The following is a 17,455-nucleotide window of genomic DNA, read 5'->3' on the forward strand; positions in this document are numbered from 1 at the left end:
AATAGTAATGCGACCTCTCGAGAAAGCACAAATCAAGCATACCCACTTTACCACCGGAAGTAAATATGGCAACTTTTGGCCATGCTTTCAAAGTTTCCAAGAACTCTAATATTTCCCAGGTAAATTAATGTCTCAGCTTGAATTATTTTGAGTGTCAATGCTATTATATACGATCTTAAATAAGTCTAAGAATAATTGGAAGATTTCTCAAATCGAGAACCCGTTTAATTTTAATGATATGTGTCCTTCATTTTCTGACAGTTTTGACCCTGCAAAAGTCATTGCATAATATAAATAAAGTGAAATAAAATATGGTGAACCAACACCTGAAGTGGTGATCGTGTGGTAGTGTCATACGCGGTAGAATACAGAAAGGTATTCACAGTTGTCCTTTGCCAAAGTAATAGATAAAGCGACATAAATATAACATGATTATAACATAAACACCTGTGAAAGTAAATGTAAATTGTCAGCATCTGTTCCTGCATCCACCTGCATTTTACCCTAGCACAAGATCACCACTTCAGATGTTGGTTCACTATATTTAACTCCAGTTTACTTTATTTACTGTGAACCCCTTCATCAGCAAGGATCTAATCCCTTTTGGGATTCTGAGTCTAGAGTGATTTCCTGATTTGACTGCCTGAGAATACAATGTACCTTATCAAGCCGCATTAAGTCCATTCAGGAAAATTTTTGCCAACTACCTCCCCTCGATCTGGGGCCTTTTACACCTGTGTGAGACATGTTGAGTTGATCTAAATGCATTGTCTAGGGGGGTACAATGTATCCTCTGCTATCATGGCTATGCATCATGATCACCTGTCATGATTCCATAGTCAACACCATAAGAAAGTGTCAAAGGCAGGAACAACAAAAATTGAAAAAAATTCAGAATAGCATGATTAGTAATAGTGGACGTGTGCAATCTATTATTGAGTTGGGACACCATATAACTTTTGTAATATCTCAGTTTTTCAACAGAGTTTTTTCCCTTAGATTGATTTGTTTATCTTGCATATGTCAACAAACGAAATGAAAATGACAAACATTGCATCTATTGTTTAAATAAAACAAGGCATATGGCAATCTAAAAATGAGACACATACCACTTTGCTTTTGGATTCAACACTATTTAGTGTTTTCTTCCGTTGAAAAATAGAAATGTAATAATTTGTTTTTAGTAAACACTTTTTTAGATACATAAGCATGATAAACGAATAAATGTTTAAATGAATATTATTTGTTTATATTTCACCAGGTTGTAAGATGTTGTATGTGTAAACATAATATTTATAAAGAAAGAAGATTACACACTGTATCCTTCCAAAGTGCACAGTTATACGCACAACATTTACCATCTTCATATACACAGAATGGAAAACCTGATATTAGATTCACACAGGTACGTTGGGCAGATGTAAATAATGTTACTTAAATAAAGCATAGATAAAGAGTAGGCTTCTCAGAACATTTTGAACCCAGGCCACGAAATGTATCTTTCACTACATTTTGAAAGTCTTATCATGAATTAAGGATGGTTTATTTTTGAAAAGCCATAAAGTCAAATTAGTCTAAGAATATGCTGTTCCTTGTGTAAAATATAAGTTACATGTACATTTTGGCCAAAATTTTGTAAAAGGAAATTTGATCAGATGCTTAATATTTATTTTTTACTGCCTTGACAAAAAATATGGTAGGCAGCTTATTTGAAAATTTAAAATCTGTTCTTTTCTTCACATAGAAAGTTAACTAGACAAATAAAGTAATCATTTTTACAAAAAGTGTTTTGCTTCAATAAGTTAACAAATTTAACCAAATGTCACACAGATTGCCTTCAATTTTGTCATGTTTTTTTGGAAAAGACGAAGCAAATTTAGTTCGCTAAGTACAAAATGAAGTCATGAAGTTAAAATCCTTAAATGATTGTAAGTACTTCAAATATTAACATCCAAGATATTAAAATGAATTATTGAATCAACATACTCATGAATTGATAAGTTTCTGGTTGATTGATTGTTGCTTCGTGATATAACATCCAGTGGCAAATATTTCATACACATTCATCATGAAATAATGAGGGATGGTCCATCAAATTGTATATGGACATTATAAAGAGTAAATAAAGACTGTACACTGAACTGCTAAAGGTGGTTTTATATACAAGTAAAATGTTTTTAAAATATCCACTTAATCCTATAACAGTAACCGAGAAGTTCATAATATATTTATTTTACTGTGTTTGAATGTTTCTATTAATTCATGTTGTTTTTAATTACTTACATATATTTTAATATTTCATTTAACCTTTTTTGCAGATCAGATATAATTCTGGAGGTGGGAAAAACTTTTTTCAGAATGTGTTTGAAAATATTAAACGTGACTTCGAAAAGAACAAAGAAATGAAAGTAGGTTTCATATTATCATATAAAAATAAGAAGATGTGGTATAATTGCCAATGAGACAACTCTCCAACAGAGACCAAATGACATAGAAGTTGACAACTATAGGTCACCGTACAGCCTTCAACAATGAGCAAAACCCATATCGCATAGTCAGTTATAAAAGGCTCGAAATGACAAATATAAAACAATTCAAACGAGAAAACTAACGGCCTGATTTATGTAAAAACAACGAAAGAAATACAAATATGATATACAGCAACAAACGACATCCACTGAATTACAGGCTCCTGACTTGGGACAGGCACATACAGAATGTTATGGGGTTAAACATGTTTGGCGGGCGCCCAACCCACCCCTCACCTGGGACATTGGTGCAACAACACAAAACAAGAGCAAACTGTACAAAACAATAAACGAATAACAAATATGATATACAGAAACAAAAAAACAACCACTGAATTACAGTTTAATCTTATCAAGTTTGAACCCACAAAGCAAGGTTTGATAATGTTGGTATAAATTGATTAAAGTTGTACTAATCTTACATCATTCAGCTTCAGACATACCATGTACAAGTTAATTATACCCCACGCAACGAGTTGCGGAGGGTATAATGTTTTTGACCCGTCAGTCTGTCTGTCCTTCTGTCAGTCCGTCAGTCCTGTTTCTTGTCATCGCAACTCCTCTCAAACCACACAACAGAATTTCACGAAACCTTTTTAGATAATAAGGACATACTATGTAGTTGTGCATATCGACAGGAAATTACGATTCAATTCTTTTTCTAGGAGTTACACCCCTTTGAACTTATTTACTTTAATGTACTACTGCAACAGTTTGTCATCGCAACTCCTCTCAAACCACACAACAGAATTTCATGAAACCTTTTAAGATAATAAGGACATACTACGTAGATGTGCATATCGACAGGAAATTACGATTCAATTTTTTTCCCAGAAGTTACGCCCCTTTGAACTTATTTGCCCAATATACTACTGCAACCTTTTGTCATCGCAACTCCTCTCAAACCACACAACAGAATTTCATGAAACTGTGTAGATAATAAGGACATACTACGTAGATGTGCATATTGACAGGAAATTATGATTCAATTTTTTTTTCTGATACAATTTTTTTTTCTTACACTTATTTTATTTCTCCAATGACAATGTGGGGACGTGGGGTATGTGAGCGTGCTCACTAAGGTTCTTTCATTATAAAGCTAATTGGGGAAAAGGTGAGAAAATTCAATAGTATTTTTTGGGTAAAGATTGCATTTATTCAATCAAAATCCTTATGTTACTAGCTTGATAGTTATATTTTCCAGCCTTTATAGAGTACAAAAATATAGTGGATTGAATTATGGACATTGCCTTCCAATGCTTGAAACAATGCAATGTTTGATTTTCAGTTCACTCTGCAAAATGAATGAAATATTTACTATTCAGTGCTTAGAAGTACTATGATTTTTCATAAGCAACGAATTCAAAATTATTCTCTTTGTTCATATTATTTTACAGGAAAACCTGAAGAAATTTAGGGAGGAAAGAGAGAAATTAGAACAGTCTGATGCATTGAAACAAGCCAGAAAAAAATTTGTATGTATTTAAAAATGAGTTGACTTTGTATACATTTCATTTCAAGATGTTGTTTCAATTAGAAACTTTTGTGGTTATGTTTATGTCATGTTTTCTGGCCTTAATATCATTTTAATGCACACTGGATCATCTATTTGGCAAGATGAGATCTTTGAAAAATTGTAAAACAAGTTACAAATATTTGACATGATAATTTAATCAAGTTGATTTTATTTTGAAGCTCTTATAAATTGAATAATATGTGAAAAGTGAAACATTTGCTGACTTATTTAAAAGTTTTTGGTTTGCCTCAGTGAAATAGAGGGAGACTATTGAAGTGCATTGTACCCTGGTATCTGTGTTTTTGAAGTGCATTGTACCCTGGTATCTGTGTTTGTATGCAATTTCAAAACCAATTCTCAGACCCCTAAAAAAAGACATAAATCCATATATAAAAGTAGTTGTCCACATGAATTATGGAGGGACTGACCAGTGGTCCATATTTCATGACTTATAGGCTTTGATGAAATTCTTACACTTAATTACATATATTACATTGTATATATTAAGTTTTATATAGGTGTGTAGTTGTAATAAATTAAGTGAAATTCGGTCATGTAACTTTTGTATAGGGAAGTAAATAGCCTCCCACAAAAAATCCACTCTCTAAATGCAGTTATTTGTTTTTGGTTAACCTATCTCTGGGTAATCGAGTGAAGCTTTAGTACAAAAAAAAATGTAACATACAGGGATCACTTCTGTTGTCCATTTTAGTCACACTTTATTTTAATATTTTCTTGTATATTTTTTACAGGAAAATATAGAAAAAGAAACATCTGGTCTAAAAGAGAGCTTGAAAGGAGTCAGAGAAAAGGTGTCAGAGGTGAGACAAATTCTTGCTTGGAATGACATCTTAAAAAACTTTTTTTACTTTAAAACGTGTACTAAGACTTTCTTTTAAAAGAAAATACTTTATTTTATCAATTCTTCAGAAATGTACTGCTATTGTATTATTGTCTTCCTGTACTCTAATTTACAGACAGCTTTACTATATGAAGTGAACTTTATGATGAAATTTCTTGTTAGAAATTCAGCAATCACATAACACAAGATCTAGGAATTTTGGACATTTTAGAAGTTAAATTTAATTACATTTTTTTTTTAATTAAAATTTTGAATAACAATCAAATTTTTGTTTAGCTTACAACAAAATGAAAAAAAATTACTGTACACAAATGGCTAATAACTGTTCATGTGTGTTTTAGACATTTGAAGAAGTACAGAAATCAGATATTGGTAAGAAGGCAGGGGAGATAACTGAAGAATTAGGCAAAACTGCTGGTAAAGCTGCAGAGAAATTATCACAATCTACACAAAATATATCTAAGACAGCTTCATATAAAACTATATCACAGGTTTGTAATGTTTGTAGAAAATGTTATCTGAACAGAGTTTTAGAAATATATCAAATTAGTAATTTTACAGTGCGAATATAGGTTCTGTTTATATGAAATGACCAAGATGAAGCAGAAAGTTCAGTCCTTTGTGGAAAACTGTTAATGAAAGCAGTAGATTTTTCTTTTAATTGGTCAATCCAATTTAGATGTAGAACACAAACATTCTTGTTTCGCGCAAAATCAGTTTTCATCGGTCATTGATTTTATAGAACAATCTCTATTTCACATTTAACTCAAAAATATATTAAGATGGCAGTTAATTTAACTATACAAATGGTTCTTAAAGACTTGAGAATACATTTGTTCAATCTTATTTGCTCTGTTTAATGAGCAATTGTAAAGTAATAATGTGGTTAGAACAAGATAATATAGTGTATTATGAATATGTGAAATAGCAGCTATGCAATTCAAATTTTTTAGAGTATAAGTGTATGTTTCAACGTATTAAGAAATTTGAAAATAGATAATATTTCAAAGTTGTATTAAAGTATTGATAATGTTTTTCAAACAGGGTGTTAAAGCTGTCAAAGATGAATTTGATGAAACAACTTTATCAGGGGCAACACATTATAAACCACCAGGTAAGTGTATACAATATGTTTCATGTTATTGTCAGGCTAAATTAAACTATCACTGGGATAGTTGATACAAGTGTTTTTTTATGCCCTGCCTATGATAGTAGTGGGGCATTATGTTTTCTGGTCTCTGCATCCGTCCGTCTGTCTGTTTGTCCTGTATCAGGTTAAAGTTTTTGATCAAAGGTAGTTTACCATGAAGTTGCTACACTACATGTTTCTATAAATTTCTTAAGAACTACCAATAAACAACATAATAATTGTATTATTTACACTGAAATGGATTGATAGTCAGTTCCTTCAAACTTTAGAACATATATCAAATGTGTTTCTAGACAAATCTTGGGTATTAAAGGAAAAAACAAACCTTAAATTTTTTTTGGCCTGTCTAGTTTTTCCAAAATGTCTGTCATGACCATGGCTATTAAAGTAAAAAGGTAACATGTCTCAAATTGGTAGGAAATATCAGAATTTTAATATATGCATTTAGCAGTAGAAATAACATTTTTATTGACAGTTTTCTTTCAAATGGTGGCAAGATTTTGCATCTCCTAGAAACTTGCTTGATAATTCCATCTAACTATGCTGACCGGCAATTTGTTTTATTTAAGACCATATTTTTGTTTCTCTATCATCACTATTTAGCTCAAATGTACTTTATAATACTAAGCAATGGTATTATTTTTTTTTCAGCCAAATTAAGAATGAGATCAGAGTTTGCCATGTCATCAAAAGAAGACAGACATGTAGATGCTGATGAGTAAGATTTTTTTTCACTATTGCATCAATTGTATCAATTGCACAGTATATAAGGTCACATGTACCAATATTTGAGTTAATTTAATCACTATGATCCCTACAGGTGTGGATCCAGGATTTGAGGTTATTGGGGTCATGACCCATTGTTGAGCAGTAGACCTAGGTGAAAATTGTTTTATACCAGAAAACTTTTTTTTCCAATTTTAAGGGGACCAAGCTGTATGTACCCAACCTGAATCCTCCCTTTCATTAGAAACTCCTAGGAGATGTCTGAATAAAAAAGGATTTAATGTTTCATAATATAACCTAAAATATTACAATGCCTACATATTTTTGAAAGTAAAAATAAGCAAGCAAGCAAACAAACAAGTCCAGGTGTACAGATGAAAATATACTTCAGATTAACAATTATTGGGAGAAGTTTTTTAAGTCTATGAATATTTTAAGCAAAGATTTTTCTCAGTAATTTTAAGTACTAAAATAAGGCTTCAATCGAACTTTTTTATGAAATAAAAAATAATGACAGTGACTTTTATCAGGTTATTAGTTCACCTGCCCCAAAGTGCAAATGTAACAGCTAGATATGGATCATTTATGAATTACATTTTGGTTGTCCTATTTTTTAGATAGATGCAGGTGAAGCTGCTTACAGGGAAATTCTGTCTTATTTTTTTTGTTATGTAGTTCCAAAAAGAGTTTTAATACTTTCTTTGGCTTGGGTAGTTCCTATATACTGTACATAAATTTCCAGTGACAGATATTCATTATTTTTTTGAAAATGCCCCTTTCTTCCTTACACTAGCTGTATATGGGGATTTTACTCCATTTTGAGGTCCAAGTTCTTGAAGATAACATATACATATAAGTTTCTAACAGAATTTTTTGTCAAATAAAGCAGACCACTTCAGAAATAACTAAAATAGTTTCTCCTTTGAGACCTTTCATCAACTCAATCCTACCTGAATGTTCTCTCTGTTGTTCATGGTAAACATAGACATGTGAGTGATGCAAATTCATTGTAGTCGGTAAATGCAAGTTAACTGTGATAACTATTTATTATAATTTCAGTGAGTCGACTGGTATGGTTCTTCATAAAGATTCTAAATGGTATCAGAGCTGGCAGAATTTTAAAGACAATAATGCTTATATGAATAGTAAGTATTGATGTTATAATAAATTTGGTCATATACATGTAGTCTTGACTTATATTTAAATCATTTCATCAGTAAAGACAACACCCTCAATTACTGCAGGCTTATTTACTTTTTCGACTGACAATTTGGGCTATGTTCATCTCTCTGTAGACATTGTCTTACTGATAATTTTTGCTGTTTACAGGTTTTTTATCCACAAAAATTTCCCCCAAAAATGCAAAAAATGGTTAAAATCATCATTAAATGGAAATGGACAGTAGGATTCAAATGAGTTGAATTATTGACTTGCAAGCCAATAATAAATAAGCAATGTTTTGGAGCTTATTTGGTTAAAATTGAAGCAAACTGATTGCTAATAACAAAACATTATTTTAAAATTCTGCTTTTATAAATGTTTGAATAAAAAAAAATCTTTCATTTGTTTATCTAAATCAAACCTAAAAATGCCCCTTTAGAAAAATCATTTTGGGGGTATTTCAACTAAAAATTGATGCGTAGGTAGGATTTGCTATTTTTATTATTGATTCACAATGTAAAATTTGAAGTAAAAACTTAGTTTTTGTAATAAAAAAAAATCACAAATTTTGAATAAAATATCTTTTTGTGCTAGGATTCCAAACAAAATTGTTAACCAGTTATTATATGCTTCCAAATTGAATCATTGTGTCAAAATTATCTGTCAGTCTCCTTTTCCAAAGTGGCTACCAAATTTTACGAAAAAATTCAAGTGCTTTTGATTTCGATGAAACTATATTCATGGAAAACTGAATTAATTCATAATGTCAATATACAAAATACTGATAATGCCATGGAAATATATTGCTTTGCTTGCATGAGTACTGTTTACTTTTTTCTGTGTCTCACACAAAAATGTGCAAGCAGGCCCTTGCTGTCAGACATGTATGAGATATGTGAGCTTACTCACTAAAGGATCTTAGTTTATTTTATTAATAAATTATTATATAAAATGTATTAATTTTAAAATGTAATTAACTATTTTTCTTTTCTATTCACAGAAGTATTTGATTTAAAGATGAAATACGATGAAAGTGATCATTTAATAGTCCGAGGAACAAGATTTTTTACAGATAAAATGGGTCAATTATTTGGTAAGTTGTGATGACATTAATTCCTTGTTTTTGATCTCATTTTCACTCTCCCAGTGGTCAGGTTATGTCTGTTCCTCAGTAACTATACATGGTGGGTAAAATAATTAGTTTATGGATTAGTTGCAAGGAGTTTATGTCGTCCAACATCTGTCATAGGCCATGACCTCAAATTCTTTCTCCAGTGCTGAGTTAAAAGTTTTCAGGCTTAGGTTTGTTCCTCCGTAACTATGCATGGTGGTAAAACAAATGTGAATTGGTTGGAAGGAGTTTATGCCTGACTGTGTAGCTAAGAAGTTATACATGATAGATTGAAAATATTCTGCATGTAAATTAATTACATGTACATAAACATTGATCAGTAAGTTGACCTCAGTAAGAAATTGTATTGTCTTTATAAAAATCAATAAAATGCACCACACAATTGATTTGTTTTTTTGCATAGATATTTAATTTTTAATCAATTTACATAGGATGATTAATTATCATTTAACAAAGCAGTGACTGGGAAACAGTATAGTATTTTATAATAAATCTCCTCCTCTAAAATAAAAATTAATTTTTACTAAACTCTGCCCTATTCAAAAAAAGAACTAACTAGTATTAAATTATAATATATCTTTGATAATGCACCCTACAAAAGTTAATATAACTCTTGTAAATTGTAATTAAACATAAGGTAAAACACCAATTTGTATAATTCCCTTTCAATTAATGTGGCCAGTGAGGTCAAAACGTGGAGGGATTAGTTCATTGGTGGCCCCTTTCAGATCTAAATTGGATGATTGTTGATACAATAAACATGATAAATAGAAAATTTTCTAAAAAGTAGGACTTAGGTAATTTATTTTTGCCTATTTTATTTACTTTACATTAGTTTGTTGTTTAGAGAGAAGATTTTCAAATTTACATTCAGTGACAATATCTTGCTTTCAATTCATTGTTTACATTCTTGCTAATATTTTCAACAGCATACACCAAAACGTTGTTATCAGTTAATATAAGTTATGGAATATAACACTTAAAGATTTCTATGAAAAGTCACGCATGTCAACCAACACTTGATTTGAATCATCACAAGGAGGTCTTGTTTCAAAATTATAATCAATTATGCAGTCCCTGGAAAACTTAGTTCTATTATTGATAGAGGGACTTTAGTCTTAATTTGGTTTTTGGCATACTGTGGATTCATTATTATTCATGGGATACCATTTTATGTGGATATCATGGGTAAATGTGAACTAGTTCAAATGTTCAACAAAGTGTACATTTTCTAAAGCCTTGTATTCAGACTTGCAAATCAACGAAAATGAAATATCCCAGAAAACACAATGTTCCCTCATTTCATGAATATTGGTATGCAGGAAAATAAATTAATCATGGATATGAAAGGACATGAGCTAGCTCCGACTGTATTGTATTCATTATCAAATGAATATTGGAAAGCAACATATTTTTTTTTGTTCTAGGCGGTGTATTTAGTAAAACAGAACTGTCAGATGTATTAACAGAAATTTGTAAAATTGAACCTGATTTTGATAAAGAAAGATTTTTAAAAATGTGTGAAAAAGAAATAATTCCTAATATTTTAGAGGTAAGTGTGAATAAAAGGAGATTTGGGGTAAACATCACTGATACAGTTTCCCAGCAACAGAAGTCAACAGAATTTAACTTTTATAGACATCTAAGGGCCATCAATCTGTCCTCAAAGAAGGACAAGGTATGACAAACTCTTAATTTCTATGAATACCAACAAGTTGTGACTACATTCAACAGAAATAATCCAATATGTGACACTCAACTTTCAGTAGACAAACCAAAAAACCACAAATAATTACAGCTACCAGTGAGAAGATTCCTGACTTGGAACAAGCATATAGACATTATGTTGACTTTGTTAGTACTTACAACTCTTCCCTTCATGCCCTTTGCAGATATTTAAAATGTACACTAAAAACCAGCCCTGAAAAGAAACCACTTTATTACTTTGGTATTACAGCATAGCAAAATAAAACTAAATAAAATAATTCTGTATAATACAATACAGAATGCCCACAAGTGATGAACTGAAGCTTAAAGCACTCAAACTGATTATTATACAGAAAAATCATGCTTTGTTACGCACATAGATCTTCACACTCCATTATTCATTTTGCTCAAGTTTTCCATAAAAGGCCATTGATCTGGACTTGGTTGCACAAACGCAATCAAAGATAAATGATGTTTAAATGTAAAGAGAATTAAATTAGTTGGGTTTGTTCATGAGTTCATTGATACTTAAAATTTAAACGTTATTGAACTTTAATTGACATTTTTGCATCCCAGTGCTGTCCATTAACATTTTAATGTTTGAAATGTTTTTGTTGTACTAAATACCAATATTTTGTTATGGATTCAGTAAGATCCCCCTCCCCTGCCCTCCTCAGAGAATAATGTCTTGTCACTGTGAAAACTACAAAAAGAGGTTTAAATCAACATAAGCTATTTGACAGGCAACCAAACTCGTACAGATTTTTATCACAATGATTTTTGGGGTTTTCTTTAGTCAAACAATGTTTTTTAGTTGTTTCAGATGGGTACACTCATCTTTAATATCTGCAACTCCCAGTGGCGGATCCAGAAATATTCATAAGAGGATGCCCGCTCCAGTCATGCTTCAGTGATTCCCTATATAATCAACCAAATTTTTCCCACAAAAGGGGGGCCCGGGCCCCCTCCCGCCCCCCCCCAATTGTTTGTGAAATTGATTTCTTAGGTTGCCCATAGCCAAAATGGGGGTTTCAATGTGGGTAAGAGGCACGATCTATTTCATTTGTTGTTCACATTGTTTTCTTTGCTTTTGATTATCCCACTAAAGTTTTTTTAGTGTAATTTTTTTTTTCAAGACTACAAATTATATTTTTTTTTGGCTGTAGAACAATGTAACTTTCATTTATATTGATAATTTAAAGTTCTCATAGTATCTTGTTTTCAATTGTAGGCAATTGTTAGAGGTGACTTAACAATATTAAAAGATTGGTGCTACGAAGCAGTAAGTATGCTCTAACTTTATTGTCAGCTTGATTTTATAATTACATTTCATGAGCCTCTTTCTTTTCATTTTATTAAAGCAATACCAGGTATTTCAATACCACCTGAAATTGCAAGCTTGTACATTGTACAACAGTTTTTGTCTTGCTTGCGAAACTTAGTCATGCAGTTTCCAGAAGATGCATTAACCATTGTATAAGTTTCTGACTAGGTCAGTTCTGCTAAGAACCACTGATGGTAAGTCTATGATAGTTGGTGTGCAGTCGTATTTGAATTGGCACATTTCATTCTAATGAGATTATTCAGGCCAACAGCCATGGTTCATAGAGTTTGAAAGTTTTTGCTGTTTCATGTTTAAGTTTGTTATTAGGTAAGATTAAGGGGAACATCTACTGGTAATACAGGTTTAAAACATTTTGCACATCACATTTCCATGGAGATTATCCAATCACGCTCACTTAGTCAGCATCCATTAACTTTGAAACCTTTGCATTGATTACATGTTAAAAGTTTGGATATTTGGTCTGCATCTTTGTATTAGCATTGGGACATCTCATTTCCATTTAGATCATTAACAGTGTATTAATCTGTAAACAGAAGGATTTAAGAACATATATAATACCTTTGTAAATTGTTTTAGTTCAGATTCTTAGAGATGAATAGTTAATAAGAGGTGTGTTTGTTTATTTTATAAATTTAAGTATCTTCAAAATATTGTTTTTTTCAGCCATTCAATGCATTAGCAGCACCAATTAAAGAAGTAAAGAAAGCTAAATATGTAATGTGTTCTAGAGTATTAGATATAAATAACCTTGATGTAAGTAGCTCATATCATTACACAAATTTTGAAATTGTCTGCCATTGAAGGAAATCAATTCTGTAATATATTTAGAGTCACTACAGAAAATATTTTATGTCACTGACCAAAGTGATTGTTTTGTAAAAGACATTTATTGGTAAATCAGTGCAAAATTTAAATGTCTTATAGTAAAATCATGGAAATTGAAATTAAAGTATACAGTTATAGTTATATATGAGTACACATACATACTAAAAGAAATTTTAAAAAAGCAGCACTTCAAGATTTGTATTGAAAAAAATCCAACAGGTGGTCTTATAATGCAATATAAAAGTGTTAGCAGTCATTAGGTTTAGGATATATTTAATGGTTTCTGAGTAACTTATGATATCAATTTAATATAAAAGTTTAAAAAAGAAATATAATATAAATTGCGTACTGGGTCAGTTATTACATAGGGCTGTCCTAGAGAATATGATGTCTTTGAAAGCTTTTAATTTTATATAACTGTAGGTGGTGGGGAAAATTAGAAAATTTCCAGTGCTTTTAAAGTATAAAAAAAATGTTGTCGAATGGGCTAAAGTGTATTGAAAGAAAAAAAAAGATGTACCCCGGTAAGGTCTTTAAAAGTGAGCTAGGAAGCAATTCCTTGTGTTAGATTCAGACAAATATAGTTACAATTAAAGCACTTTGAACTTATAATATGTCTTCTATAAATTATTGATATACTTGAACAGCAAAGAGAAAAAGCATTTGGAATGCTAGAATAAAGCGATAGTTGTAATTTCTTTATATAACAAACTAATGGTTGTATTGTAGTTAGCTGCAGGAAAGATGATGGAACAAGGACCGGTACTAGTTATAATGTTTCAATCACAACAGATTATAGTTGTTAAAGATCAGAAAGGCAATGTTATAGAAGGGGATCCAGTAAGTAATTCTATAATCACACAGAAAAACACCCAAGTTTTACCACACTTCAGACCTGAAAGCTATATTTAAAGTCTAACATGAAATCCAAAAAAATTACAGAAATCTTGCCTTTCTTTCGTAAAACTTAACTCAGTTCTTGGAGTACAAAATTTTTGCTCAAAACATCAAATCCAGTATTTTGATTGGTTTATTTCTAAGTTTGAGTACCATAATCGATGGAAAGGATGCTTGTAAGAGCAGGAACTCTTGACCTGTATAATATTTTAATGGGTATATCATAACATTGAGTGAAGTTGAACAGACAGAAATATAATGCTTTTCCTGTAGATTAAAGAGAAAACAGACTTGGCTTAGTCTTAAATGTACAGCATAATAAAATCAAAATTGATTTGATAATTTCATCCTACTTTTTTTAAAACTGGAGAAGGAAAGTATTTCATTAAATACATAAAAGATTTTTAAATGTACAAAAAAAAATTGATAAAGGTTGTTTTAAATTTTGTGTTTTTCTGGCTATATACTGTACAGTAAATATGAGATGGCACATTAACATGTCTCTCCTGCTGCAAAGTTTTAATATCAATATGGTAGTTAGTTTATTGGTTGATTGTTCAGTGCTTGATGTAGTTATTCTAAAGATCATTGAACTTTGAAACTTAGGTCAAGGTCAAATACAACTTGTAAGATGAAATTCATAGAACTTGATAAATCTAATCTTTCTTTCAGGACAAAATAATGAGGGTAACCTATGTTTGGGCTTTATGTAGAGATCAAGAAGAATTAAATCCAAGAGCAGCCTGGAAACTATTAGACATTTCTGCCGTAACTGGTTCTCAATTTTTATAGCATTGATACAATTTAGGATTTATTTTGTAGTCTGTGATGTGATAACTAAAACAATAATGATGTATTTATGTATGTACAAAAGTATGAAATATAGAAATGCAACAAATAAAATTAATATGATTGACAAAAGTTTTTATCCACCAAATTTTGCAATTGTATTATTGTATTAAACAGTTTGAAGACAAATCACATGGAGAAGATATCAGTTTATACAATGTACTTTCTTAAGGAAAACATGTTTTATGTTAATTGTTTGAAAGTTGCTTATTAGAAGTTTTTTTGCAAATTTGTATAAGTACTTGATTGCTAAATGCATTAATGGTATGTGCTTGCCTCAAGTGTTAAGTTGAACTAAAGATTTTAAAATTAATATATGTTTTCTACACCCAAGCACAAATCTTGTAAAGAGAGCAAAAAACTGGTTTGCTTCGAGTCACAATAACAGGGTTTGAAATTAGCAGGGGCACACTCGCCAATGGCCCCTAAAACTTAGTGTGGGCTACTTAAATTTCTGCTTTTCTTGTATAGGACTATATATGTGGGCTACAAAATTAAAGCTGTTGGCCACCATGCCAAAATTTTAACTTCAATCCCTGCAATAATATGCACAAACTGCAAAGGCAATGTAGGCATCAGTCGATAATACCAGAGAATCTGATTTAATCCCTGGTTTTAAAGTTGGGTTTATATTGCACAATATTGAATTTTCTGTGTAATGTTTAGTGCAGTATTGTTTGTCTTTTTATGCCCCTGCCATAGGTAATGGAGACATTGAGTGTTACCCTTGACCATCTTTCCGTCCTTCCCATTTTTGTTTCCGCACTCGAACTTAAGTTTTCCTCATCCAAATTTTATACAACTCATACACAATGCTAAGAATCAAATCTTGCAGACAGAGTTCGAAATTTGGGCAGTGTGTCATTTACCGTTCTAGAGTTTTGCCCCTTTTTAACTTGGAAAATTGCAAAGCTTGAGCGAGGGCATTCGTGTCCTCAGAGGCTCAGACACATTATTCTTTAATCTTCTCTTGTACATTTTCTCTTTATTGTGTGTCTTTCTTTGACTTATGATTTTTAACCCTTTGGAACCTTCTTGTTTCTCATCCCACTTTGGAAATCTATAATAAGGACCTATAGTAGGGTGGCCAGTGTACAAAAAGTCCTCTAGTTAACGAGTTTAAGTTAACAGAATAACACACGGCTAATTTTTTTTGCGATTATAGGAAAATCATTATATTTTACTATCATGATTGTTGTCCTAAGTTCCCATGGTCACGATTATCTAAATTTCCTGTTTTTACAGGGTACACCCAGATACAGTATTGTACAGGGAATCTTTAACATGAAAAATAAAATTTGTGTGCTTTGTTGGTGGTTAAAATAGTACTTATAATATAGTTTATATCTTAAATATATTATATAACAAAAGCTGAAAGTATTTAAGTGATTTTAGTATAAGTATTCAGCATTTTCGTAAGACTACCTTTTTAACTTAAATTAACCACATTTTCGTCAAAAGCAAAATTATTACATGTATCATCACGATATTTTTTACTTTGATTAAAGCAATATATATATATATATATAAAAGACACAGTGTATGTGTGTGCCAAATTTCATGTGTGAAATAAAAGTCGTTTTGAAGAAATTAGCAATTAAAAACACAAATTACGTCAACATTTTGGCATTGATTAAACATGGATTATCTCATGTCATTAATCATTTTTGTTGATTACACTATAATTAACCAGGACAGTGATCACTCAATACATTTCTCATTTTTGGAAAGTTTGCTATAGCTTGCTATAGCAATATACTTTCCTAAGGCATCGGCCTCAAACCAGAAGTTGGACAAACTATCGCAAGTGTTCTACTCCTAGATAATGTAGTACTAGTGTTTGAATACTAATTCTAGGAAGATGCTTTTGAAATTTTGAGTTACTTCTATTTTGATTAGCTTACAGCTTGAATTAAAATGTACTGATTGTTCATCGATAATTCAAATGAATTCAACTTCATTTTGAAAATGGCTATCACAAACACTATTTCGCAGATCTGCGCTGCTCGGAAATTAAAATCAATACACATCTACACGAGACAGCAGTTTCTACATTATGCTTTTATTGGTATTCCCCAGACACGCGTGAGATCCATATATGTGTACCTCCCAATGGGAGTACAATAATCCCAGTTTCAGGGGTTTCTTCCCGTCCTCCGGTTGAATAGAAAATAAATACCGTGTTTAAAATATTTCTTGAATGAACATTTTTCGACGCTATTTTTACTACGATTATTACAAATGTTAATTAAAGACGTAAAAGCCCGAGTGTATCGAAAGTAACCTGGTATCTCATCTCGGCCCATAACAGACTTGGACTATAACAAACTTGGCCTATTAAAAAATCGGGACTATAACAAAATTCGTATATACTATTTGTTATTAAGTCTCCCAAACAAAGTTTGGAGACTTATTGTTTTTGCTCAGTTCTTATTATTTTCTTCTTGGGGTCTATTTATGGGTATTTTGAGTGGCCTACAGTAGGGAGGGATTTACTAAAGAACCCTATTGGATTTTATTTTTTTAAAAATGACTATAACTTGAGAACAGTAAGCGATAGACACACCCGGTCTTCAGTAATGATCACAGGACAATAAAACAAATCAAATAAAATATAGGTTGAGTCCCTGGGGTCACCCCCTCCCCCAACCCCCTTTCAATTTGAGAATGGGCTTTTATCTTGTAAACAGTCGAGATCCCCACACCTAAACCATATATATTCATGTATGGGATAATAAAACAATTCAAATGAAATAT

The 17,455-nt window shown here is 31.3% G+C and overlaps 1 protein-coding gene across 1 annotated transcript; it reads left to right on the top strand.

The window, feature by feature from the left end:
* The first annotated feature begins 45 nt into the window (after positions 1-45).
* LOC127734565 (mitochondrial import inner membrane translocase subunit TIM44-like) lies at positions 46-16,350 on the top strand. Its single transcript, XM_052244501.1, has 15 exons — positions 46-119; positions 1,262-1,405; positions 2,319-2,408; positions 3,926-4,003; positions 4,797-4,865; positions 5,248-5,397; positions 5,951-6,020; positions 6,708-6,774; positions 7,842-7,927; positions 8,944-9,036; positions 10,503-10,627; positions 12,014-12,064; positions 12,791-12,880; positions 13,682-13,792; positions 14,522-16,350. Exons 1-15 carry the CDS (start codon positions 66-68, stop codon positions 14,639-14,641), a joined length of 1,398 nt encoding a protein of 465 aa, XP_052100461.1. The 5' UTR covers positions 46-65; the 3' UTR covers positions 14,642-16,350.
* The last annotated feature ends 1,105 nt before the right edge of the window (positions 16,351-17,455 follow it).

The sequence above is a fragment of the Mytilus californianus genome, unplaced genomic scaffold, assembly GCF_021869535.1.
Source record: "Mytilus californianus isolate M0D057914Y unplaced genomic scaffold, xbMytCali1.0.p SCAF_3, whole genome shotgun sequence".
NCBI lineage: Eukaryota > Metazoa > Mollusca > Bivalvia > Mytilida > Mytilidae > Mytilus > Mytilus californianus.

What these genes read in the sequence shown, in the direction of transcription:
- LOC127734565 (XM_052244501.1), top strand. Translation starts at nt 66, where the DNA reads ATGGCAACTTTTGGCCATGCTTTCAAAGTTTCCAAGAACTCTAATATT. An exon ending in CATATAAAACTATATCACAG is followed by an intron (nt 5,398 to 5,950) that starts GTTTGTAATGTT and finishes TTTTTCAAACAG; the next exon opens with GGTGTTAAAGCTGTCAAAGA. An exon ending in AGACATGTAGATGCTGATGA is followed by an intron (nt 6,775 to 7,841) that starts GTAAGATTTTTT and finishes TTATAATTTCAG; the next exon opens with TGAGTCGACTGGTATGGTTC.